Source organism: Cinclus cinclus, chromosome 2, assembly GCF_963662255.1.
Source record: "Cinclus cinclus chromosome 2, bCinCin1.1, whole genome shotgun sequence".
NCBI classification, from domain to species: Eukaryota; Metazoa; Chordata; class Aves; order Passeriformes; family Cinclidae; genus Cinclus; species Cinclus cinclus.
Window position 1 is genome coordinate 91,552,434 of NC_085047.1, and position 26,966 is coordinate 91,579,399.

Consider the following 26,966-nt stretch of genomic DNA (forward strand, 5'->3'; position numbering starts at 1 on the left):
TTGCTGTTTGGGTTCAGCAGCATCATTATATTGAAAAATGTATTATAGTCATGGTAACTGACATTATTGGAGTCCCACTGAAATTAGTGTATTAAATTTGGGACTCATAGTAACTGGCAAAGAATTGTCTATAAGGCAGGTGAATTTTAAGTTATTCAGTGTGCTGAAATACATCTCGCTTAAACTTGGCTTCTTTCATTATACTGTTAAGAGCAAAAACTACATTGCAAGTGTAGTAGTAGTAGTAGTAGCTTGAACTTTGTGAACCCTATAGATTTATAAAAGCAGTGGTAATAACAAAAATTGTTAACATAGATGGCTTACTATCATGGTACCTGAATCAGACTTTAGTGTTTGAGGCAGAAACTCTTCTTGCTGAATTATCTGTACCTGGAAGTGTTTGATGGAGCCAAGATTTAATGGAGGTTTCAAACAAGTTTAGGGCAGTAGCATTTCCCAGTCCCTACCATGTGATATGCTGTTATGAAGGCTCTTGAAGTTCTTTATCTTGGTATTTGAAGATTTTAGGGGCAATGGTTCATTGTGGGAAATAGCAGATTGAAAGACAAACTAATGCAGAAAATGTGTGGTGGCCAGATCAGAAGTAGGAAGAGAGGGGAAAATATATGCAGTGTGGTTGTGAACACAAAACCCAGATGCTGCTGTTAGCTGGCTAAGCTCCATATCTAGTCAATGGACAACAAGTTATGATTCAGAAAACATGTTGTGTTAAGGCCCAAATCACAGGAGTCTGTCAACAGTAGATGTTAATGCAGGCACCTAAACTGTACAAAGTATTGCATCTTATGAAGAGCCCCAGAACCAATGTCTACTTTGTGCCTTGAGAGCAAATTAGGGTTATGACATAGTAAAGGATTGGAAGTTGTTGAAATAAACGGTTATAAACTCTGTCATAGTTTATAGATGAAAACCTGAACAGAAGGGAAGATGAATTAATGTTCCACATTAAACTTTTGATTCTGGTCCTTATGAACAGCTGCATTTTTCATGTTGTAAGTCATTAACAATATTTTGACAGGAAAATGCTCATGAAGTAGGCAGAGGTGCAGACCAGTGTGGAAGCAAATGAGATTGTCTACAGCCAGTCCAAATAGTGGTGGTTTGAGGTTTTTTGTGAACATTTTTGTGGTGTTCTTGTTCTGTCTCCAATTTTCAGCTGATTATCACAGGTATCATACACCCACAGTTGTTACCAATACTAGTTCACATTGTTAGCTTTCCTGTCATTCTGTGTGATACAGATGCATTTGGTATATAAACAGATATGCTAAAATTCAACTTTGGATGAATTTTGTGGATGTGGATTAGTAGCTCATAGGGAATACCCAGCTTCCAAAAAACATTGCCAGATTTGAAAAATACTCAGCCTCTGGGTGATTAACCACAACCAAAATTTAATTTTGAGTCTTATTTCTGTGAGAATAATATTCTACTGGAGTAGAATAGACCTGTGTTGCTTTGAAGTTTATTTAATCTTGCTGCATTAGCTTCCCCTGGAAGACAACATAACTGTATTTTGGCAGTTATTTTTTGCAGATATGAGTATGTTGGGTCTTATATACTGTGGGATGAGGTTTGGTGTTGCTTGTTGGGATGGAAGTGGTTAGTGTCCTGGAAGAGAGGGGATCACTCCTTTTTCATTGCTTATGTTTTGCTGTTTTTTCCACACAGCTGCTGCTTTTTGATTTACAATTAAAAATAATGGGATGTACATAGATAAAAGTTGTCCTTTTTCTTATTTTTTATGATGTGACTTTTGGTTTTGTCTTTAAATAATATAAATGAAAGTAAAAAGTCTTATTTCCACAGACATTGCTTTTTGCTTACACTGATGTTTTTGAGAACAGTACTTTTGTTCTTTAGCAATGACTAGGTTCCTTACTACAGAGCAACAATCTTAAATTATAATAAAGTACAGAGGCTCTCAAAAGGGAACCCTTGTTGGATTTAGTTGTTTGATGTTGTAAATCATTTGCTTGTATTTCCTGTGTCATACTGTTTTTCTAAAAATAGCTGAAATTGCTTGCTGTTTGCTCAATGCAGCTCCATGATGGAATAGCCTGTTTAAAGTTACTTCCTCTCAGCTACTCTGCCCCTCCTGCAGCCTGAATCTCTCCCTTATGGCCTCCCAGAACAGATGTTGAGTGACTTAAACTTTGCTGAGAGAAGGTCTTTTATAACTTTAGGAAGCTGATTTTATTTTTTTAAAAAATAGCTACCACCAAACCAAGCAACTCTGCCTCACAAATGCCCCACCTCGGAAAAAATAACCCAAAAAACCTACCAAGAGCTGCACAAGCCACAATCTAAAAACAAAGGTCACAATTCAGAAGTTTCAGAACAGCCTGTAGGACAACTGTCCCTACACTTCTGGAACTGTAAGAAAAACCTCACAAGTCTCTACCAAATGCAGCTGGGAAATTTCATGAGGTGTCTTGATGCAAGGTGCCATCTTCAAAACACAAACTGGATTGAAAAATAACATATGTGAAACAGAGTCTAACTTTGTGTCAACACAGAGTCTAGCCAATTCATCAGTTTTTCTGCAGAAATATGAAAAAAATCGTGTCAAATCAATTTATATGCCAATTGCGGAATACCACAGAAAAACTGAATTTAAATGTAAACTCCTTGAGAACACCTTTTTCTTTCTTTCAAAGTGTCCTTTTACACAGAATAGCTTCAGTCTTGTGAAAAAGCAGCTGGACTGTGTATTTTTTATTTTGTGGGATTAAGTTACTATTCTAAGGGGATCTTTAGAGAAACCTGATGCCTGCTGTTGACCACAATATTGGCAAGTAGCATGCAACCAGTTATTAAAGAGTTGAGGAGAATTATGCCTCTCCTCTTGTACAAACTAAAATCTTAATTTTGCAAGCAGCTCTCATGAAATTTGCTTTATAGGCATCTTTCCTCTCAGCCCTGGGATTTGATTAACAGCCCTTGTGCTGTAAGCACTTAAGTACTTAAGATCACGACAAGATCTTTTGAGCCTTCTCTCTATTCATTCTTCTTACAAGAAAAGTAAGACTGTCAGCCTACAGCTTCTCATTGCTCTCCAGTGAAAATAGCCTCAGCTGCTTCTGTTACACCCAGAAAAATAAAGCAAGATATGTGGGCAGTTTATTGGGCTTTCAGGGATGCAAAAGGAGCACTGGAATGTCTGCTTACACGTGTATAGGAAAGAGAGAATTTGGCCACTTGCCATTCTGAGTGCTAGGTCTGAGTCTGTTCACCATGCGGGCTATGGCTGGTTAGGCTCAGCAATTGTTACAGTGGACAGAAAGAAATGTTATAGCAGGTTCCATATCAGAGGGGGATCTGTATGAAGGTTCCTAAGTGGTATGGAGTAAGATAAATCGTGTGAGGCGGGGGGAAAGGAGGTAGTATGGTAGTATGGCACTGGGTGTACTGGTGAAGTGGCTTGTGCAGATGGGATTTTAACAGATGCCAAATGTTCCTGTCACTAGGCTGTGGATAGGGGTATCAGCTGGTGCTGGTCTTCAGTTTCAAGCCGAAAGATTTGGGGTTGATGCTCTTTACCTGAAGCCAAGAGGGTTTCTACACAGTGCTCATGTCTAAAAATTAGTAATTAATGTAGTGTGCTGTCTTTGGTGTCCTCTTGCTGAAGCGGTGCTCTGGTACTGAGGCCATGGTGTCGAGCTGCTCGGGGGTTCTTGCTGATGCCCAGGTCCTCAGTATTGTTTTGATGAGGAAATGCCTTCTCTGATAAAATGTGATGACCATTTCACGTGGAACGAGGCTGGCAAGCAAGGGCTTTTAGATTAAGAACAGGTCATCTAAAAATCTCATTTTTCCAGATCATCAAAATCTCTTTCCAGATGGCTATTTTTGACCTGGTTTAGAAATCTCATGCAATCTGCCTCTCCATGAGAGGAAAGTCATGTGCATGTGTGTGTACGTAAATAAATGCCAACGGTCAGAGCAAACAGATTGTTGGACAAGTAGTGTTTCTAGCCTGTTTTCTTTTAAAACATCAGTTTTAAAAGAAATAAAATTTTTAATGCATCAATTTTATTTATTAGATATTTTATTTTTGTGTGTTTTTCTTATTTTCAGGCTGTGAGAATTATACCTGGAAGTGGAGGGAAAAGAACATTTTTGACACTTGGCATGTATTATTTAGAAAGTATTGTTTTTGTTTTACTACACAAGTACAAAGGAGCACTAAGCTACTTACATACCTCCATCGTTGTATGCTGGGTACACTGGTTCTTGGAACTTCCCTTTTAACCTTTATTTTATTTTGCTGCTACTTTCTATTTGGAAAGGCAAAAATTAATTCAAACTTTTTTTTTTTTTTTGGAGAGGTACACACAGTATATCTACATATAGGAATTATATACAAATGTAAGCATCTATTCTGCTTTCAAACATTACATTAATGTCATATAATTATTGCATTAGGTGTCTGGTAACAAAATTGTTTTCTAATGTGAATGGAAGTGTTTCAACTGGGACTATTTCAATACTAAAAGGGATTATTTTCTCAATATCTTCTTCCTGAGGTATTGCAATCATATCTCTCCCCTAGTCCCCATCTCATCTGCAAAAAAGATTATCTGTCATTTGCAAGAAAATAAACTGCTTTCTCAGCATTCAACATAGATGCAACTGTTTCTGTTCAGTTTAATGCATAGACATGAAGTTCTAGGTATTTCCATGTGTTTTAATCAACACTGAGTTTTAAGTAAAGTTATTAGAAACTTGCTGTTTTCTTGATATTTTACGTATATGCTGGATTTTGTGCATGAGTACCTTTTTAAGCATAAATTGTGGTAAACAGAGGTCTGGGTGTACATACATTTTCCTTTTTCTGTTTTGCTTGATCTGTGGATCTTCAAGCAATAATGCTTTTTCAGAAGAAAGAAAACTTGAAAGGAGTGCTTGAGATAATTTTTCAAGATTTCTACCATCTCTATTGAGATATAGAGCTTAAAGAAGAACAGGAGAAACTTTTCATTCTTGACATACATTGCTGCTCTGTTTTTGTTCTTGAAATGCTTCCCTGCAAGCGTCTTTGGAGAGTGTTTTCCTGAATATAGCAGAAACAAAGTGGATTGTTGTGGGTTTGGATAAGATGCCCTTTTCAGATTTTAGTTATTTTGTTTCTGTACTCAAGTCTTTCAGCATGCTCCCTGAAGTCAAATGCTCTGGCATTGAAAGCTCAGCTGCTCTTATTGGATTTATTTTTGGAGGTAGGCTTCTGTTTGCTTATTTGTTTTCTGAAACAGTTTGAGAAATTGTTCTCATGCCATCTTGGTCAACTATGTTTCTGCTAGAAAACAGCAGGATAAATTTGCTAGTGCATTACAAAGTCTTCCTTAATGCATTCAGAGTGGCAGATCTGTGTGTGCTCGTGACCCAATATTTGGCAGCACAAGAGCAGAAAATTTTTGCAAAAGGTAGATGTAATACCTTGCTGTCATGCGTTCTTTGCTTTTCAGAAAGTTGTATCTGGGGAAATGTGTTAGAAGCAAAGATAACACAATGGGGCAAGCATCTAAATTCAATTAAAAATCCTAGATGCTTCAAAAAAAATCAATGGCAAAACCTTAAGGAAATGTATGTATATATTTGTTTATTCCTAGAAGCATTTAAAAGGTTTTTTTTTGTTGTTTTTTTTTTTTTTTTTTTTTTTTTTTTTGTTCTTACCAGTTATGCTTCCAGAGCCTTCCTTGCCATATGTGCACAAGAGCCCTTTTTACTTGCTTTCCTTTTATTGTCAGTGTTTTAGCAGGGCAGGAATATGGAACAGTGGAAAGAACAAAGAAGATTAATACAATTTTGAGTTTTTTCCTTCATTTTTTCCAACTTGTTGCATTCCCTGTGCCTGGCTCAAGCTAAGCTATCTGTGCTGCTCTGGTGGTCTATGTTTGAACTGTAGCAACCCTGTAGTAATTCTATGAGGAGAATGAGGAGAAGCTAGCAAGCCAGTGACATATTCAGAATCAGTCCATTTTTTAAGACTTGTCTAAAATACCTAATGTTAACTTTTCTGTAGCTAAAATCAGCTTTGCTAGGTTTAAGTACTTAGAATTGAGTTCGGCACACAGTTAAATTAGGACCCATGTCCATTAGAAGTGCAGGGATAGAGGGAAAGGCTATTGGCAACTTGAACAGATTATTCTGCTGCTGTGGCTCCAAATGGAAGCCTTATGCTCCAAAACAAAGTGCTTGTGTAGTCTAAATTTTCAGGGTCTTGGACATCTTAAGAAACATTCCATTTCTTCTTAGTGGAAGTGGAAAACTGAAAATTTTGAAGGCGAGTATGTTGACCTTTCATCTGCAAGCCCTCTCCAAGTTCTCTAGTGTACAGGTACTTCACACACATGAAGAGGGGAGGAAAAAAAAGGGAGTTGACTTTTGAAAATGCAATTGATGAAGATGTCTCTTCTACACAGATGGGTTAAGTGGTTAAATTCTTGCCTGAAATAATGATCTTATCAGCTCTGTTTTTTGAGAAAATGGAAATGGTGCATGACTGTATCATGTATTCAGGGCTTTTGTTTTGTTTTTCTTTTTCTTCATTTTGCTGGTAGCAAATCCAAAAAAATACTGATCAAATTGTTCAGCTTCATTGTGGATGGCAAAACAGTGCCACAGAGGGAACTTTTTTGTCTTGGAGGAATCTAAAGAACAACTGAAGCTCTAACAGAGTGTGTTTGTTGACTTAAAATGTCCGGCTAGAGAGCTGAGTCTTTAGCTGTGCTTGAAAGCTTGATAATTTTTTCTTTCTCAACTGGTCATTGCTGGAGGAATCTAAACAGCCATTGGCTGCTGCTGGTGTTGGGAATAAACAGTATTTTTTTGGTAAGGTACTCAAGTCAGTAACATGATTAATATATTGAGTTGGTTAATTAATCCCTTGTTCTAGTCTCAGTGGTTTTTCAGGGTATTTTTCATTTTGAAGAAAGAAATTAACTGTAAAATGTCTTCTCTATCTTCCCTCTGTGCACTTTCTAGCATTGTGATGGTGGTGATAGCCATTTTCTAGTTAAGCTAAATGGTATCTTTCTTCACACTGAATTTAGGCTTCAATGTTGTGGGCTTTCCTATTGTAACTCTTTCAAGAAAGAACTGAGTTTTCAAAAATGTGGTTCTTACGGAGTACGTGGTGTAGCTATTACCTTTAAATGCTTGAGTGAATATTGTGCCCATCAAAAAAAAAAAAAGGAAATCAAGATGGAAAATAGAGATTTGGTTCCATGTGATGCATTAATCTTGTAGTAGGAAGTGGAAGAGTGAAGAAAAAGGGAAGCTGTGTTACTGTTTTGGTTTGATTTTGAGCTTGAAAAGTTTTGTGTTTCTCTTGGAAGAACCGTGAGAACAGTGTGCCAGCCCTGGAGGAAGACTTCCTTATCAGTCTGCTATTGAAACGCTTCCTGTTGACACTGTCTCACTGGGGAACTGTACCCAGTTTTCCAGGAAAGAGGCTGGTCTCATGTGACTTTAATGGAGGAAAATTAATAGGAATTTGCTTGGGGGGAGAAGACAGACTTGGAAGCCTCAGCCTGCGTGAGAGTAGTGCATTTGATTTGTAACTTGCTTGAACTCAGACCAGCAAGAATGAAACTTGGAGGTTTAATATGGCAGGATAGACTTCAGTGCAGAATGAACAAGCTACCAATAATCCTCAATATATTTTTTTTTCTAGAGTTGCTGCAGTTAAACTATTGCTAACACTTCAGTTTAGTTTAGCACCACACTGAGTGTGCCAACAGATGTTCCAGTCGCACCTTCAAATTACAGTGGAGACAACTTTTTTTAAATGCAGTGTCTCACAACTCTGAAGGAAGTGGGAAGAATGCTGTCAAGTTGTATCAGCTGAGCTGAGAGAACAAATTTATTTAAAACTCTGAAGTGAGGCATTACTGTCTGAAGCAACAGTTTCAAGTCTCTTTTTAGTGCCTCTGTATATGCTTCGTAGTTAGCTTTAGAAAACATATATACATAGTCACCTGTGTACAAGCCATTTGTGAGAAATGTGGTTGTGTGATGTTTCCAAGGGCATGCCATGAGTCAGTCAGCAAAACTCTGTGAACAGTGTGCCAGAAAGAGATGCCAGGCAGGAGGACACTGAGTCCTGTGTCATTTTATGCCTTTCCTTGATAGCTGAGGGTGCAGGTTGTCTCAGCATCTCTTTGCTATGCATCTTCAGTATTTACAGGCGTGTGCCTCAGGTTGCTGTGGAACAAATCTGCCAAAAGGAAGAAGTCTTGTCTTTACCGAAGGTAGGGTTGAAACAAGCAAGGTGATTCTCTTAGCAATATAAAGCTATTTGGGAGCTGGAGACTGGGAAACAATGTGTCTAGGAAAGTGCACTTAAGCTGAGCTGAGTTTGGATAGAAAGTTGTATTTGTTCCCATCATTTAGGGTTTCCTCCTGTACTGGCAAACAAGCCTGTATTCCCTTGGTCTGTGCAGTTTTAGTTTTATTCCTTGTATTTTTATGAGGAGAGAATGATCGAGTACCCATGCTATGTGCTAATAATCCCTGGCTTCTGAAAGAGTGACAGTAAATAAGACCATGAGCATTGCAGACTTACATTTAGGTCAGAGTTTTGTCTTTAGAATTAAATCACTCATCCACATAGTGATACTTTAGCAAAATGATGAGGGGCATTGTCCGGTTTCCTGTTGGAGAGTTTTGATTTTTATCAGTCGGCCAAGGGAATTTAGTGCTCAGCTTTGGTAAATGGATATGTAGAGGGGAAAACTGTGGTTTTGTTCTTGTTTCATATGCTTGGGTTTGGTAGTCTCTTGGTTACCCTGAGTTCCTTAGTCCTGTCCTTTCTGTTGTTGTTAATTATACACACTTACTTCTTGCTGTAGTTTTATTGTGAAGAATATTCATGACTTGCTTAGTACCTTTGTGGAAGGACCTTAGGCAGCTTCACAAGTGCCATTTATTCCATCAGAGTGCTTTGAAGTCCAGTGTGTGATCTAAGGCTGTTGGCTGTAACTAAAGCGACTGTTTTCCATCTCCACATCTGCACAGCTCCTTTGCTGTGTTCCCCTAATGGCTTTAGGATAAATCAATGGGCTGTTGAGAAGGTTGATTGCTGTTGGTGTGTGGTGTTCTTGATATCTTAGGGGAGCATTGATCAAAACCTAAACATTGTATGGAAGGAGATAGTCTGCATCCAAATACATGTCAATAAATTGGATGGAGCAGACAGTTGAGTTCTTTGCTGAACTCTAAACCTTGTGACTGTCAGGACCTGCTGAACTTAAAGCAGGAGACTGCTGCAAAGTTTAACAGAGACTTCACATCTGAGTAGGAAAATATAATACTTTGCTTTAGCCATGTTGCTGACACTGCATTAGTTGACAGGTGACTAATTCATGGATAACATTTTAATAATTTTTCTGTTGTTTTTTTTTTTTTCTTGTCTTTAGGTGAAGCCAAAAATCTTCCTACATATCCGGGGCCAAACAAGATGAGGGATTGCTACTGTACTGTAAACCTGGACCAGGAGGAGGTTTTCAGGACCAAAATAGTGGAGAAGTCATTATGGTAACACATACATATATAAATGTTCTGTTAAATCTTCTAATTCTCTGCTTACTAGGTTTGTTTAATCTTCCAAAGACACTTTCTCGAGGGGAGAAGAGAGGATGAATAGGATTCTTCTCTTTTCTTTTTTAAAACACTAGTGGTAAAAATGGTAATGTTGTGATACCTGTCTGTATTTATGGGAAAATGCCTTCACCAAGGCAACCCATATTAATTTTTTCCTGATCAATGTACCACCCATGCTCCTTTCTTTCTGCAATATTTGTTTTGTACTTCCCTAAGCTTCTGAAATCTCAATTTAGAGAAAGTGCACTAAACTCCATTTTGCATTTTTCTAGGGTCAGAATTTTGCATTGGTCTGGCTGCCCTAGGGAGTTAGGAATTTTTTTTTTTTCCTGTCATGAGGCTGTAACTGAAAGCAAAGGTTTGAACATAAGATGCCTGTCAGATTATCTTGGACAATTCATATGAGAATGCAGAGGTCAAATGTAGAATGAAAGAGAATGAGAAGCATTTAGCAAAGTTAAAATGCTTTCTTCTGGAAATCTTTAGACATCAAAAAAGTAAAGGGAAATAGACTGGGCACATATGTGTATTCTGGTAAGCAAAGCTTTTTTTTTTTTTTTTAGTGGAGAGGAAAGAAGCAGCAAGGAACAATCAAGTTTATAACGTTTATCTTAAGAGATAACTCTCACCCTTTTCCCAATTTGAGTAATGTGTTAGGAATTTGCTATTTGTCTTGTTATTGCAAATAATGTGCTTCAGGAAGTATGTCTAGACCTCACTCCCAACCACTCAGAAGTACCTGACACATTCAGGAATGTGAGTGGGATTTATTCCTGTAAGTCTCTTTATATGTTCTTTCACATTTAATTTTTGTCATCTTTAAGTGTTTTTGAGTGATGATGCTAATGCTTTTCTATTTGTATACAAACAAAAACCAAAAATTGGTCTGTATGCCTTCTTCCTCACCCCTGTAGCTGACATGTAGTGTTCCTAAACCTAATATCCCTGAACCAGTTGCTTCTTTAAAAGTGATTTTGTAAGTCATATACATTTTTTTTGTTGTTGTTTTGGGATTTTTATTTTTTTTTTCTGGATGATCATTAGTGCTTCACAGGAAAATGGAAGATGGGAAGTGAGGATGTGAGAACTGAGCAATGATCAGAGGTCTGGAAAACATAACCCGTGAGGAAAGGTTAAAATATTGTAATTGTTTAGCCTAGAGAAGACATAAATATGTAAATAAAAAATAAACAAACAAAGACAAAAAAACAACCAAACAAAACCAAAAACAACAAAAAAGAAAAAAACCCAGCAAACTAGCTCCCCGCCCCCCCCCCAAAAAAAAAAAAAGAGTGAGGGAACTTGTCTGTGTGTCCAGTATGGATATTGCGAGTAATAAATAACTCAAATTGCAGTGGGGAAGGAAGTTGAGGTTAACTGTGAAGAAAAATCTCTGTTAAAGGTACTGGAGCAATTTTGTTGGTTTTTGTGTTTATTGCTGATGGCTTTTAATAGGTTCTCTCTGATCAGTCTCAACTAAATAATAAGGATACTCCAGCTTTAAAGCAGTGGTGGGACCAGATGGCCTCTCAGAATCCCGTTATGGACCTATTTTCTTTGATCTAAGGCTTGACTGAAGATGGTCTCCTCGGTCATTCTTTCTTCTCCTAGTGAATTCCTGTCTTCAGTGGGAGTCTACCTTCTCCCTGTGTGAGCTTCTGTTTTCAAATACTGTTTTTGGAAAACTTGCTGCTTTACAGTCTCTGAATATCCACTTATAGACATTGATATCAACTCAGTTTTGCATTTAGCTGTATAAGTGTTTCCCTATCTTTTATTTTTCTGGTGTATAAAATAAAAAGCAGACAAAAATCTTAAATACATGGGCGGTAGTCCAGGGATGTCTTCCCAATCTGTAGGTAGGAATTCCTCTTACTTCTTGAGGTACACTCAAACAGCTACTTTAACTTTCATGACTGTGTTTACATATTTTAAAACAAATGTGTACATAGACTTCCAGAAGAAGTTGTTTTTCAAATTATACCAAACCCTACTGCAGTTGCCTATAGTTTTTTGTAGGATTCTGGGATGAGGAGCCAGTCATGCTGTTCCATTCTTTAGTGCTTGTTTGCAGATTGACTTAACCCACTGAGTGAGTTATTGGGCAGGTGAGGTTTATGTGCCCTATGGGCCATGTAATTTCTGTGCAGCAGAGAAATTCCTGCTGTCATGTACAGCATTACTTTGGCAGGCACGTGCCAACTTAATGTGAAGCTGGGCCAATGCTTGGCTAAATTAATTGAGTCCTACCTGAAATGCTGTGTGGCTGGCATTGGAGTGGGTGACGCAGTTCTCCCCTACAGTTTGAAGGGGAGAGCACTGGCTCTGATCTCTTGTTCATACTTGTTTTCTACTTCTTATCACTTCATGTCTGGCATCGGTCTGGTCTCTATAAAGTTATGAGAATTGCTTGTATTTTTACTAATGCTGTAATTTTGCCAGTAAGTACAAATTACTTATTTGAGCAATAAGCTCAAAAATATTTTTTGCAGTCTATAGAAAACAAGATGCTTTGTTTGAAAATCTGAATCATGAGGATATGCACATGCATATCGTCATAATATGCAGCCCTATATGCAGGGCATATGCAGCCCTAGCACTACTGATTCTGGAATGATGTCTTGTTCAGATTTATCCTGGAGAAGCCCATCTTTTGCAGCATTTCTGAATGGCTTTTTTCTTCACCTGCAGGGAAAGGCTTGTAATGATACAATGTCTTGTGTAGTTGGGAATTACTTCCCTTCCCCCCCTCCACCTCTTTTTTCTCAATTGAGCTTCTTTAGACTTATACTAAGCATTGCATAAATGTATATTTTTCCATGCAGGCCTTCTGGTGTAAAGCTTAAATAGAACTGGCAGATGGAAAAAAGGAAGCGGTTATCTTTCCTTCCCAGAGGGACTTGGATGAATCTCCAATTCTGGCTTGCTTGGAATATCTGTTATAGAACCTTCAGGCTCTGACTCATCATCTCCTCTTTTATGCTGGGACAGTGTAAGAAGTTGCCTCCCTGAGCTTTATCCTAATCTTCAGCAACATGTTTTGTTTTTTTATTAGACTATGGCAGAGGCATGAGAAGACAGCTGAGAGCAGTAATGTTTTAAGTCAACAATGCACAAATCCTTCAGAACTCAAAAGAATTGAACCAGCACATCCAGTCAAGTGCCCTTACCAGTGCTCTGAAGATAATCTCTATGAGCTTGATGCCCTTTATGCAAATTTGTGTCTCAAAGACTGAGAGGAGCCAGCATGGTGAATTTTACCTCCTCTGTTCAGCAGTCAGGTGTGGGGCTTGTAAATTACAGTAGGGAACTTAAATAATTCCTGCCATCCAGCCTCTTATCTGCTGTTAAAGTGGATGGTGGGCACTGGTGCCTTGTGCTGGAAGATTTTGAGGGCTGCTACAATAAACTTAGTAGTGTCTGGCTGAAACAAGTCTAGGGTTGGTTGCCACCAAGGCAGGCCTTCCTACAAAACCATAGAGCAACGTGGAAATGCTGTTTATATAGGTAGTTCAGAATCATCCCACTTCTCTGGGGGTCTTCGGGTAAGAATAGTGAGTGTGTGAATTGGTCAGACTGAGGTCTCAAATCCAGGTTCTCAGGGAGAGAATCTTGAACTCTTCAAGCAGCACTGTTGTTATAAACTTGGCACAAGCTTTTACTAAATTCTAAGAAGGTCACATGCAAGTCATAAGATATGAGGGAGAGGTCAGTTAGAGCCAGGATTTAATATGCTTCTCTGTTTCGTATTTGTCATTCAATATTTATATTACTGTCATCTACAAAGATGCTGAATAGATTTGGATCCATTCCATATAACCTAGCAAAGATGCACATGAAGAGACTCATGTATTTATGTCCTAAGGAGCATGTTAGAAAGACTGTTTTTTTTTAAATGCAGAGATATACAAATTTTCTTTAATTCTGAGCTGCAAATAAGCAGCCTGACAAGAATTTTGCCTGTTAATTACCTTTGCTCAATAAACTACTCATCTTCTCCCATTAGTAGCTTTCCCTACTTCAGGCTCCACCATCCAGGAGTGTTTCCTAGCTGCAGATATTTCCTGGGGATGAACTTTCTTGGACTGTTGTTGTTAAGACTGACTTTGCCTTTGCAGTTTGAATCAAATGTGCCCATTCACTTAAAGGGCAGTGTCAGCTGCAACAGGAAATCAAGGCTGCTTCTCAAATCATAGGTGAAGAATGGAAGGAATGTGACATCTCTAAATTTGTTTCAAGGATATGAATAAAGGGAAAATCTGTTGTACGCTAAGAATCAAATGTCTGACAGTGTGTGCTTTAGAGAGGTGAGCCAAGCATCTTGAGTCTGTGATTTAGTTCACCACTATTTCACTGAGGAATTTTTCACGTGCTAAACATAGTGATCAAAGCCTGAATGAAACAGCAAATGAAGCCATGGGCACTTTTCCCACTTTCCCACCCTGGACTTCTTCTATTTTTATTTTTTTTTACTAGTATTTAGTGAACATAACAATGAGAACTACGAGTCTGCAGTGTGCTTGTGACTGCATATTGAAATGTGCTATAAATTGGTAGTTAAGGTGATGTTCTCTTTAAGTGGTTGCTCTGTATTTTTTAGAATTAGATCAGGTAACAAATTCAGCCAGTAGCTCTCAGAACTTTAAGTTATTCTACTGCCATATTTAATGTTATTTTCTAATTCTTGGTTTGCTTAAATCCTTTTTCCCCATGTGTTTGGAGTTTATGGCTGTATAGCTAAACCTCTCATGTTCTGATAACATCTTGGATGCAGGCCACTTCTCAAATTTTAAACACAAAGTTGTTTCCCTTAGTTGGAGTGTTGCCAAAATTAGCTGTTGCATCTGAGTTAGCTCCATTAGCTGTTTCTACATTCTTCCTTTGCCAGCTCACCTCCTTGAAATAACAGCTTTCCCCAGGCCAGAGGCCTTGAGGTGGATGTTGTAGTGTGTTCTGCAGCTTCGCTCCTGCATGTTCCCAGAATCTGCCATCTTCTGTATGTGACAGCACCCAACCATGGCTTAAATTCATGACAATAAATTTCAGTTGTGGAACACCCCAAGCATCTAAGGGAAAGGTTTAATATTGGTAGGGGTAAAACTCCAGCCTGGTCAGGGATATTATTGAAGGCAAGGAGTGCATGACTATGCAGGGAAGTAATATAGCTGGGAAGAGAGCCAGTATGGGAAGCAAGACTTAATGGAAGAAGGAGAATGAAGTGAACCTTGAGACCCAAGGCAGGGTTTATGAATGAGAGTGTTTATCTATAGGAAAAGCCACCCGCGTGAGTTACAATTGGTGGTGTTGCAGGCTGCTTTGAGTGATTAAAAAAAAAGTAAATGCAGCTGTAATGTGACTTCTGCTGTTTGTGTGTGTCATCTTACAGAATATTTTGGGAGGTGACCAGGGTCCAAAAGGCTGCTGCTTCAATTTATCATAATCCTCGTAAGCCTCATTGAGCCAAACCAGCAACTGTCAAGTGAAGTTGATAACTATAGCTCGTGTGTCTGTCTGTCTCTTCTGAGCACAGGATTGAGAAAATGCACTGCTTTTTTTCCTCTGTGCAGTAGGGTGGTTATGGGTATAACAAAGCACTGTTCATCTGAGTGTCTCTGCACAGTGACATGAGAAGAAATTCACTTAGGCTCAGTGGGTGTCTGGTAGAGTGCAGTCAGCACTCTCAGCAGTGAGCATAAGTGATATATTTGGATTTAGATGTTGTCTCCTGTGCCATATACTTCCCATTGCATGTCCTCTGCCAAATCCGTGCTTCAAACATAATATCAGTGATTTTTAATAAATTGTGTCAGAAAGCTACCGTGGCATCTGCCAACTCTGGGTTTTACAGAGCCTGTCTTATTTGGCTGTTGTCTTCTAGTTTTGTGTCTAGTAGGAGACTGAAGTGCATTCAGATTTTATTTTGGCTTGCTGTATCTGCTTTGAATAAACCTTCTCTCTTCTACCTCACACCCTTTACATATGCTGCAAAGCATAGCATAAAAAGTATTAGCCAAGTAGTAGAAAAAGCTTAGTGGGAGAAACAAACAAGTGTGCTCCTTTGTACAGACTGATTTTGCTTCCTGCTCACATGGTGATGAGAACTCTGGTGTTCAGTTCATGCAGCAGGATGAATTCAGTATTTCTAAACCTTTTAAAATAGTCAGAGGATGTGGAGTTGTCTGTGGCATGTTAATAGTCCTTACTTTTAATCACAAAAGCGGTTAAAAAAAATCCATACACAAAGAATTCTGGTTTGAGGGGTTTCATTATTATTCATCATGCAACTCTTTCACTTCATCCACTGAAATACTGGTGCCAACACAAAAACAAAACTGCTTTAGCAAATCCTAAGTATTGAGAAACAAGAATGAGGTTTTGTAACACAGCCTGAAACTAAAGTATTGTTTTACACTAACATTTGTTTTGTGAAATCTCTTCCTCTCCATTAATATTATTTCTGATGATACCGTAGATGTATGAAGCTATGAAATAAAGTTGCAGGTATGCTTCTGGGATTTAGTAAAATACGTAAATGTGAACAATTTTTGCATCCTTTTTAGAGGGTTTATTGTGTTTGAAGTAAGAATTCTCTTCCTTTTGCTTTCATTCTACTTGACCTGCACAGTAATTTTTGTTTCTCTTCTCCTTCCCTGTCTCCTCCTGAAAATATCCACTGCCAAAACATGCATTAGAAAACATTCAAAAATAGCTATCTTGAAATGGGGAGGGCTGGACAGCTGTAAGTAAGTGAAACAATACCTAGAGGCATCTCTTTTAGTTTTGTTTTCTTGGCATTCCTGCTGCCGTGCCATAAGCATTCAGAACAAGCAAGTTATTTTTGAGGGGAGAGTGAGTGTGCCTGAATATTCAAATCTTTTGCACTGTTTATGCATCTGAATTTATCTGACTTTATTTTTTGTGTGTATCTCTTCTGTGGTGAGATCTGTGGAGGCATAGTAGGGCAAGTGTTCTGAGGAGAGATTGATCAGTGTGTGTGTTGATGATAGAGGCTGTACAAAAGCTGTGCTTCCTGAGGAAAAAAGGACTGCTGAAGTTGGGCTTCCCTCTTTCAGGACATATTAAGGTGGTGTGCATGTACTGAAAAAGAAATGAGAAAGGGTTGTGAAGTGAGAGTATGTGGAATAGAAGGTTAATCAGGCCTGTGAGTGCCTGAAAAGCATGGAGCAAGAATTTAAAAATTGGTAGAGATCTTTCTCTATTTCTAGCCCCATCAGGAAAACAAGAGACAGCAACTTAAGAACAAGCCCTGTTTCATAACTAAAGACTAGCTGATACCTGCTCTGACACTCTTCTTGTTGCTGTGATGGCAAAACTAAAATGAAATTAACAGAGCTAATTAGCAGAGCTGTTTTAAACTTAGGTAGTCCTTGCTGAAGAAGCTGGGTTTGAAAATGTAGTTATGTTCAGCTTGGAAGGAGGTGAATTGCATTTTCAGGGAAGATCCACTCTTTCTGACTTTGAAAGTTCCTGCTCTTAGCAGTTTCGTCCCATCACTTGTTTGAAGTCCAGAAGAAACTGAAATAATGACAGCACTGGTCTTGGCCATGCCCTTCCCTTGTCATCATATTCATGTGCAGTCTATGCTGCCAGGGTTGGAGAGGAGGTCCCCACTGTTACTCCTCCACTTTGAATAAATAAATTTTTTCCTGAGTGTAGGGCTGATTCATCTACCAGGAAAGTTCAACTCAAATCTTGTAAGTTGAATCTGAAATCACTTGGTTCTTGAAAGATTTCTGAGTTTTTGGCTGGGCTAGTTCAAGTATTTGTTTTGGAGGATGTTGTCAGACTCCTGGGGGCTGGGTAGGCAGATGTTACTGCTTTTTATTAATTGCTCTGTCAAAATAAAAGTACTGAATCCCCATCAGACAAATTCTGGCTTTTCAGAGAGAGGAGACACTGTGGGAGGGATTTAGCTGTTCTTTTGGAAAATCCATTCTGGAGCCCTGGGGTTCTTGCTCAAGATAAGTTAGCTTGGGAAATAAATCATGGGATTTGACTGCTGCGACCTCTTGCTCTTCAGGTCTTGGTAGGAGACAAAGCAAGTACTGTTCTGAAGAGATACACGGAGAAAAGGCACACATTTAAGTGGAAACTGGAAGTATTTGTGTGGTTGCATTTGATTCCTTCAGAAAGAAGTTACTGTTTTCTGCAGAGCTACACAAGATTGGGTTGGGAGCATATTGGATTTATCTTGGTGTGTATTCTTACAGTTACAACTTTGCTGGCTAATTACCCAGTGCAGAGTGAGTATGCTTGTGCCGGAAATCTGCTTGCTTTAATTAATTAAGAACCAGTGCACCTCAGGGGTGTTACCTGAGTGATGAGGGGTTGTGAATCTACAAGGGGCTCAAAATCTCAGAGGGGAGAAGCCAAGAGTAGAACAAAGCTTCTCTTCTCTTGGTGGCGGGTCAGACTCCACTGCTCAGACTAATAAACCTTGTGCCAGTAGGAGTGACTCAATATGGTCCCTGCAAGGCTAAGTCAGCCTTCACAGCATTTCTTCTGCTAATTAGTCTCTTTCTGATTCTGTGCATTGGGCTACGTACCTCCTGTTGTCCACGCTGCTTTTCTGGCTTTTGATTGTTTTGCTGTGGGACTTGCCAGAGGTTCCTGTTGATGTCTCCTCCCCGCTCTTCCCCCCAGAATCATTAAATTATGCTCAGTATAAGTCACTTGTATTTATATTGCATTTAGACTTTCAGTACACTGAAGCTTCCCTCATATTTTTGATGCAGGATCAGATATATAATCCACAGTTCATTAAGTATTGTTCCATTCTAAGGTCATTAGTGAATAAATTCATCTGTCATGTTCTTCCAGCAGAAAGGACAATTTTATGGCTGAGTAGAGTATTAAAGCTCAGAGTGATGGAAGTGTTTTACATGTATAATGCACTAGATATTTGGGCAATATTAATGAATTTGTTTGGCCCCCTAGGGTTAAGCTTGTGTGTTAAAACTTGCACCAAGTGATGTGCACAGAATGAGGCCCTCGGGGCTGCTAGCAGAAGCATGGCTGCTGGGACAGTCATGTACTACTCAGTTTGGTAGAAGCTGCTTGTAACAAAGATTTAAGGTATTTTGTTCCTGAAGTGGTGCCTGTGAAATTCTTGCTTCCAAATAAAGGGTCTCAGAGCAGAATGGGTGAAGAGGATGTAACAGGGAGTGCTGGGTCTGGTGGGGCAGCTGGGACAAGCAGTCAAACCAGCTGCCATTCCCACCTGTCAGGTTTTCCTCTCCTGCCTTCACTGTAGGGATGACTGAGTGGGCTTCACATGGGTATTTTTGTGACTTACACATGGGTGCATTTATTTCAGGGAATAGGAAATCATTTCAGTGGTGGAAATTTAACCTGTGGGTATGACTTGGGCTTTGTTGTTCATCCAATGTGTCTTCTTCCGTGTGGCTAGAGGAGTAGTGACTTAAATAATGTTCTTGGTGAATACTGAGTGATGTCTCTGGATTTAATGAAATTAATGTGGCATTTTCCCCTTCAAACACAGACTGATTAGCTAATTTGCTGTGCCTTTGTGTTTTAGGGGAGTCTTGTCAGCTAGCTCTTGAGGGAGTTGTAATTCTGAGGGAGCCTATTTTTCCTATAGGCAGAAATACAAGCAAAAATGTATGGTGGTGTAAAACATCCCTGAAAGAAGCCAGGGGAATGACCTTTCCTGACAAAATTATGAAAAAATTAAAATCTAGTCCAAGGAATTGTTAATAACTTTTGCATATGTAATTTTCTACCATAAAAAAATTAATAGTGATTTAAATTGCAGCACAATTCTGTCTAATTTTTGAGCTCAACCAAGGAAATAAGGAGGTCTGTGTTTAAGAGGGGAAGAAAAAACTTTCTGGGTTTTGGCCTTTTGGAATTAGATTTATTTTTTACGTCTACATCTGCAGTGCTTACTGGATTTGTCATGTGGCTTGAATTGCATCCACTTATTTAGATTCACTGAAGCATGAGTGACTTGCAATGAAAGGTTTGTGTAAAATGGTAGACCTGTCAATGAATAAATAAATAACGTTGATATATGCGTATGGTTCCTAAGAGTAAATCCTTAACCATGTAATTCGATAGAGAGAAACTGAAAGGGTTGATGTCAGGTGTCTGAGATTTTTCTTTTCCCCAGTTAAATTGGCAGGATCCAAAGAAAGCCCCTTAAGTCCCTAAAGAGCTTTCCATGCTGAGATAGATTTTTTTATTATTATTATTTTATATATATAGAATTTATTTTTACAGTGAGACCATATTATATGATTCCACTATGCAAAAATAGGTATTCAGTGCTCTGAGGTAGCAAGCGTGGTGCCAGCTCCAAGGCTTAGTTACCATCAGTTGACTGAATTTCTCTTTAAATAAGAAACTTTGCAGGGGATGAGAAAAGATGCAATGGCTGTAGGCATTTTATTTTAAGTATGCTAAATGCTTAAGAAAAAAAAAGTTGTGAACAATACTGTGTTTTTCTCATCCTGTTCATGTATGCTTTTGTGATCTCTATCCTTGTGTTCTACTGTAAGTGGCAGCAGGGTCCTCCCTCTACCCTTCAAGGCTCTGTATGTTAACAAGCAATGTGGCCTCTGCCCCCTCTGTAAAGTAAAAAGTAAACAAGTAAAAACTTGTTTTCCAGATAGAAAGAAGTATCTGTTCTTTTTTGTTCATTAAGAAATCTTGTTTTGTGGGCATTTAAGACATTTAGGAAGCGTCAAAATGGAACAGTGTTTGAAAGTGGGAAAGACTGTCACAGTCCAGAGTGATGTTCTGGGTGTGAAATGTAAACACACTGGCTTGTTCAGGATACCAACACTAATCTATTTTCCTTTTTTTTTTTGTGTGTGTGTTTGTTTATGTTGGCTTTTTTGTTCACTCAGCCCCTTCTATGGAGAAGACTTTTACTGTGAAATTCCTCGGACCTTTCGCCATCTGTCATTTTATATTTTTGACAGAGATGTTTTTCGAAGGGATTCCATCATAGGTATGTGTTCATGAATTACTACTTTCCTTACAGCTTATTTCTCTTGGAATTTAGCTTTTACACCATATGTTGTCTTTGGAGTTGGGGGTCTTGATAGGACTGATAATGATAGGGATAAGTGCTGCTCAATATTGTCCTTCTTCTGCCAGCTGTCAAAAATGCCTTCAATATTACATATTATATATAAAAAGTTGGGGAGATAGGCACTGTCTGTTGTGATAGTGAATGCAGGTTGCAGTTTAACTAAAACAGGCTATAAAACCTTGTTTAAATGCGACCACCTCATTTCTTTCTGCAAACGTTACTTTTTTTTCCCCCTAAGTGCAAGGCCATTAGTCTTGCAGTTTCCCAGGGCCCTCACACTTGCCTGCATGCAGCATTGTTAAACTGTGGCTACCTTAACAACAGGCAAGGGAATAGTTATTGGCCATAGGTACTCCATGTACAATGATGACAGAATTTTGTGGAGTGTATCAGAGCAAGTTGTCACCTGCAGATTGGCTCTAAAATACTTCCAGTGCCTGTTTGAGATTGACAGAATTCCTGCTTTTCCAGATATTATTTGCTGCGTGTTTCATCTGCTGCAAATTGGATGACACTCCATTTATGTCTTTGGGGATAAAAACCTTGTAAATGCTTAGTTGTTATTGAAGGGAACAGTTTCTATTTTAAGTCACCTGACAACTTTGGACTTTTTATTTTTTTTTTCCCCAGTTATTCATCTTTTGAAATAAGTCGTGTGTAACTACCATAGCTATAGCTATCTTGACAGAGGTTGTAGAGAGGAAGTTATCGGATGTCGAACAACAGTTTTAATGGTGTAAAATTTATTATCTTAAACCATGGGGTGGTGGTGCAGATATTTTACATGTAGCTTTACATTACAGTAATTTGTCATGCAGTCACAAGGTTTTTCGTTAATTATTGTTTTATATATGAGCTGGGAAAGCAGGCTATCATTGTTTTTGTGCATAAGTGAGGTCATGTGTGTATAGCATCCTGAGGAGGAGGGAGGAATTTCTGATTGTTCAATGAGCTTTTGGAAAGCTTTTTGTTCTCCTTAGCGTCTAGTTTCCCTTATACTTTGAAAGTAACATCTCCCTTCTTTCAACTGATGAGTTTTTCATTGTTGAAATTATCTGATCTCTTGTGTGTCACCAGTTTTCAGCAGCTGCAGTGACCCATCAACAGGCCAGGGAGTTTTCTTGCTTAGGGCTTTCCTCCTCTTGGAAAAACTGTCTCCTGAACCACTTAATAAATGTCAAACATGTGAAATCGCAGCTAGAGAAGTGAAAATATTTTTGTTTTCTCCATGTGTCCTAAGTTCATATTTTAATAATCAAGCTCTGATGTTTGAGGGGAATTACTCAGGAGCTGCAAGAATAATCTTGAAGGTACTGGCAGCAGTTTGTGAAGAGGACATGAAGAAAATATAAAGACTTCTCTTTGCGTGCTTGAATGATTGATCAAGTTTTCCTGTTTCACTTTCTTCAGGAAATGGCAGTGTTAACTTTTGCATGTGTTGCAGAATCCACAGATAGGCAGACTGGTGTGTTACTGTAGTGGTCTTAGGCTAGGGTTGGAAGGGAACTTGAAGGCTGTTTAGTTTCAACACCCATGGTTGAAACATGAAGTGGACTCTTTCCACTAGACCAAGTTGCTCAGAGCTCCATCCAGCTTGACATTGAGCACTTCAAGGGGTGGGGCACCCACAGTTTCTCTGGGCAACCTGTTCCAGTGCCTCATCACCCTCACAGGGAAGAATTAATTCCTAATGTCTACTCTAAACCTACTCTTTGTTTAAGGCTATTCCCCCTTATCCTATCTCTACGTGCCCTGTAAAAAAGTCCCTCTCCAGCCTTCTTGTCAGGCTGCTTCAGGCACTGGGAGGCTGCTATTAAATCTCCTTGGAGCCATGTCTTCTCCAGGCTGAACAGCCTGTCTTCACAGGAGAGGTGCTCCAGCCCTCTGATCATTTTAGTGGCCTTCCTCTGGACTCATTCCAGCAGCTCCACATCCTTCTTGTGTTAGGGCCCCAGACTTGGACAAAGTACACCAGCTGGGGTCTTGCAAGAGCAGAGTTAGAGGGTCAGAATCATCTCCCTAGACCTGCTGGTCACACTGCCTTTGTTGCAGCCCCTGGAAACACTTGACTTGTGAGGTGCACATTGCCAGATCACATTGAGTTTCTTGTCCACCAGCCCTGCCAAGTCTTCCTCTTCAGGGCTGCTCTGAATCCTTTCTCTACCCAGCCTGTGTTTGCGCTTCTGATTGCCCTGGCCCGGGTGCAGGGCCTTGTACTCGGCCTTGTTAAACTTCACTAAGCTCCCATGGTCCCACCTCTTCAACCTAAGTCCCCTTGGATGCCATTCCTTCTCTCCAGTGTGTCAACCAAACCACATAGCTTGGTGTCAGTGTTGATGTAGCACTAGAAGTCAAAACTCTTCAGTTTCCTATCTACATTGAGATTTTACAGTGCATATTGCAGTATTTTTTCCTCTCTTCTGCCCTCTGTTCCCTTTCCTTCTTTATTGCAGGCATATTTTGAAAAGCATTTCAAAGATATGGAAGTGTGGTAAGTAGCAATAGAGACAAGAAAAGAAAAAAACAGAATTACTGTCAGTTTGATACTACTCTCCAAGTTCTGCTTGTAGTGGGAAAATTTTCCGGAAAGAGAGCAGTTCCCTGGAGTAGCTGCCTGTGGCTGTTTTCAGTAGTCCCTATGGAATGGGAGTCAGCAGCTGCAAAGCTCAATAGTAGAGGGTTTTTTTAACAAGTGAACTCCTTGCTTTGATAAAAGTCTGTAACATTTAAAAGCAACAGTTGCTATATGTGTACCTTCAGCTTAGTTTTAAGACTTAAACCTTTACTTGAAGAGGCTTGAGCAAGGAAGGTTTGGAAGAGTTCCCTACTGAAAAGACTAGTCAGAGTTGAGCTAGAGTGAGCTCTTTTCCACTGAACCACCAAATTCTGCACTCAGGGGCCCTTTGTTTGCATTCCAAAGATCACTTGTAGCAGTTTGTTATCATGAGAGACTTTTTTTGAAGAAAATGTGGTTATTCATGCTCATCTAGCAATGAACTTCTCAGGGGAGGGAGCTGGGGGTTGTGTCTTCCATCTTCCATTTGGGAAAGACTTAATTTCAAGTCCATGTGTTGCTGAGCTTGTGAATTTACCTGTGTGCAATTTACAATATTTGACATATCTTTGCCTTGTGGGGTTTTTTTTGTTTGTTTGTTTTTGGGTGGTTTTTTGGTTGTGTCTTTTTTTTGTTTTTTTTTTTTTTGGCTGGTTTTGAGACAGAGAATGGAGTGCATATAGGTCAAAATGGTGAGAATTTGGCAAGTAGCTTTTTTTTGAAGATGGTTGGTTAGCAGAATTCCTTTCGGTTCACTGTTAAATGTTTAGAGGAGTTTCTCTTGGTGTTCCAGTACTGACTTCCAGTGTTACTGGAGCTCAGACATACTTTTATTTATTCAAATATGAAGTATAAGTTTGTGATGGTAAATTCTTTTACTTCAGAAATGCAACTCAGTGTGTGACAGATGAGAATGGTTAAGCTACCAAAAGCACAAGATGTGGGAGAGAGAATATGAAAAAACAAGAGCCCCCTGAAACCTCTGGCACAAACTTCCAAGAAGAGCCAAACTCAAACTGGAACATGTGTAGCAGATATGTTTTGGAACATACTGTAGTATTTTGGCATACAGGATGGGAGGATTGTGCAGATAAAGATATCTTTTGTGTTTGTATGTTTGCTTATTACATTTGCATTTTCTTAATCATAATTGCTAAGTCATCTGGGATTTTGTTAGTTTAACTGACACAACTTCTGAACAATGGTGTCTTGGAAGAATCTTGGATGCTGGTTGAAGTGCAAATGTAATGAAGAAAATGAAGAGTTCAGTGGATCTGAAATACTATTTTTCTCTTTAGATAAAATATAGCAAACAGTTACTGTGAAAGTAAACTAGTCTTGAGTTGTTGTTTTATTGATATTGACTGTTACTGGATAGATTTTATGTACTCATATGGTATGTTGAGATGCTTTAAGCAGGAACTATACTGAAAGCAATGGTAAATGCAATTTAAAATCACATTTGTTTGTTTCTGAATGATCAAATAGCAGTAGTAGGCCAATTTGCTAGAATATGTGTCTCTAATATGTAGAATAGCTATTTCCATCTAATTGTTAGAATGAGAAAAACATAGAGGAGATGGGGCTAACTTGAAAAACTGTCAATTGGTGCCCCTCCAGTAATAATGGGGAAAAAAGATGTCTTTGGCTAGATGCAGCAGAAGGAATATTAGGATAGTAGTGCTTCTATCTCAGGCAAATGTTCTTTAATGATTGTTTTGATATTTTTCAGCTTTTTGGAGATGTTCTATGAGACACGCTGTGTCTGCAATAACAATAAACTGGGCTTCTTGCACCTCAATAACTGAGATAGATTTAGTGAGGAAAACCATGTTTGTGATATGCCCTGAGCTGAGTGTAATGAATAGCTCAGGCTGCCAGGCTGTGACCTCAAACATACAGATCAGTTCAAAAACAGGAAATATGCCACACCAAATCACTTAACACTTCTGTGAGAAATTAGTTGATATCATCTGGCCTTCAGGTGACAAGTACACAATTATTTATCCTCTACTTAAGTCAGTTTGTTTTGGTTTTTTTTTTCACCTCAGCACTTCATTTGTTTTGATAAGAGATGCATGAAATGGACTTGCCAACATCTGTGCTAACCAGGAACTGAATGCAACAAAATGCTGCTGTGCTGATGGGGATGGAATGGTGCTGAATAAAGCACATTATAGGAAATATAATATGAAATGTGAAATATGATATGAAATGTGAAATCTTTTTAGTGAAGGAGCAGAAAGCCAGTGGGAGAAGACTAGTGTGTGGCTCTATTAATTGCATTTACAATAACTTCGCTGCTCTAAGTCACCTTCATACAGGTTGTTAGTTGTGTTGTATGACAAATTGAGAGTCTTGTGGCCATTGTGTCCAGGCAGGATATAACTCTCTTCCTGCTTAATGCTGGGTGAGGTGAAGCAAAGTAAAGCACTAAAATGAATTTGCCTTCAGAAATAGTTAAGTTTAGTTAATGTGGACTAAAGTAGATGAAACCAAATCATAGTTCTTGGAGACACTTACAAAGTGAAAACACAGTGGAATTGAAAGTTATTTGAGGCTTGCATGTTTGAGTGCCTTTGTTAATAGCTACTTCCAAAACTGAGGAGGTATGTTTGCAGAGTTGCCACAGTTTATTACCAAACATCCAGGAAAACCATCTACTGTTATAAGGTAATTGTTACCAAAGGTAGCTGAAGCATCACCTTTTTTATTTCATTATTTTACTGGTTTAAAAGAAAAAAAAAATATAAAGAATCATCCCTGATGAGCTGTGCTTCTTGCTGGTTAAGTGCAGGAAAGATCCTCCAATGGAGCATGAAGCAGAAATCAAAATTTCAGTAGAAAATAGTGTTCCTTGGTTTCTTGCCTGACCATGGCTTAGGCAGTGGTTTACTGTTTCCATAATGTACTGGTGGATGACATGGGAGTAATGTATCTACTGAGTATGATACAAATATAACTACTAATGAAATAAAGGAAACAGATGACTCTTCCACAATGACAAGTCTTAAAAGGATATAAACTAGAATTATCCTGGAAAGGTTCTCTGCAGCTACATAGAAAGGCTAAAGTAAGTACTCTCTGCATAGAATAATTGTCAGGATGCACTCACAATATCTTTTAACCTGATGGGTGGTCTCAAGAGCAGGAAAAAAAGTTGAGCTTTCAAAATGTGGTATTTTTACTTCTTCATCCTAGAAGTATCGATATAAACAAAACTACTGAGCATGATGTGCTAGAACCTCGACTGTCTCTTCATGCAGCCCTCCTCCTGACATGATGCCAAGTTTTAATATTGTCTGTATGTAGAATGAAGGAATGAAGGTGTTTTTTCAGGGCAGGCAGCAGGCTCAGGTTTTTGGTGGCTGCAAGTCTGGGGTTCAGGACTGCTCTCCCATTGCAACCAACCACAGGCTATACCCAGTGTCTCAAATGCAGGGCCATTTTACTGGCCCAGAGAGCAGCTGGCAGGGAGTTGATACCAGAGGTGTGGTTGAAGAGGATTCTTTTTGTTTGTTTGGGGGTTTTGCTGTTTTTAACAGAAAGGAAGAGCAGAAATTCAGATGTAAGCCAGGTGAGATCTCTTGCATTGTGACCAGGAAAACAGCCCTGACAGAAGATAGTTATGCAATGCTGCAGCTTGCAACTTTTAAGGATAGAAGCTACTTTTTGTCCACAGCTTGCTTTTCCCTGCCTTATTAT

The 26,966-nt window shown here is 38.9% G+C and overlaps 1 protein-coding gene across 2 annotated transcripts in view; it reads left to right on the forward strand.

Moving 5' to 3' along the window:
- Positions 1–26,966, forward strand: part of RASA3 (RAS p21 protein activator 3) — a 130,014-nt gene that overhangs the window by 26,385 nt on the left and 76,663 nt on the right. For both annotated transcript variants that reach the window (XM_062487938.1, XM_062487939.1), the window contains exons 2-3: positions 9,444–9,561; positions 20,520–20,623. In XM_062487938.1, coding sequence (XP_062343922.1) covers positions 9,444–9,561; positions 20,520–20,623 — 222 coding nt within the window. The remainder of the gene's footprint in view (positions 1–9,443; positions 9,562–20,519; positions 20,624–26,966) is intronic.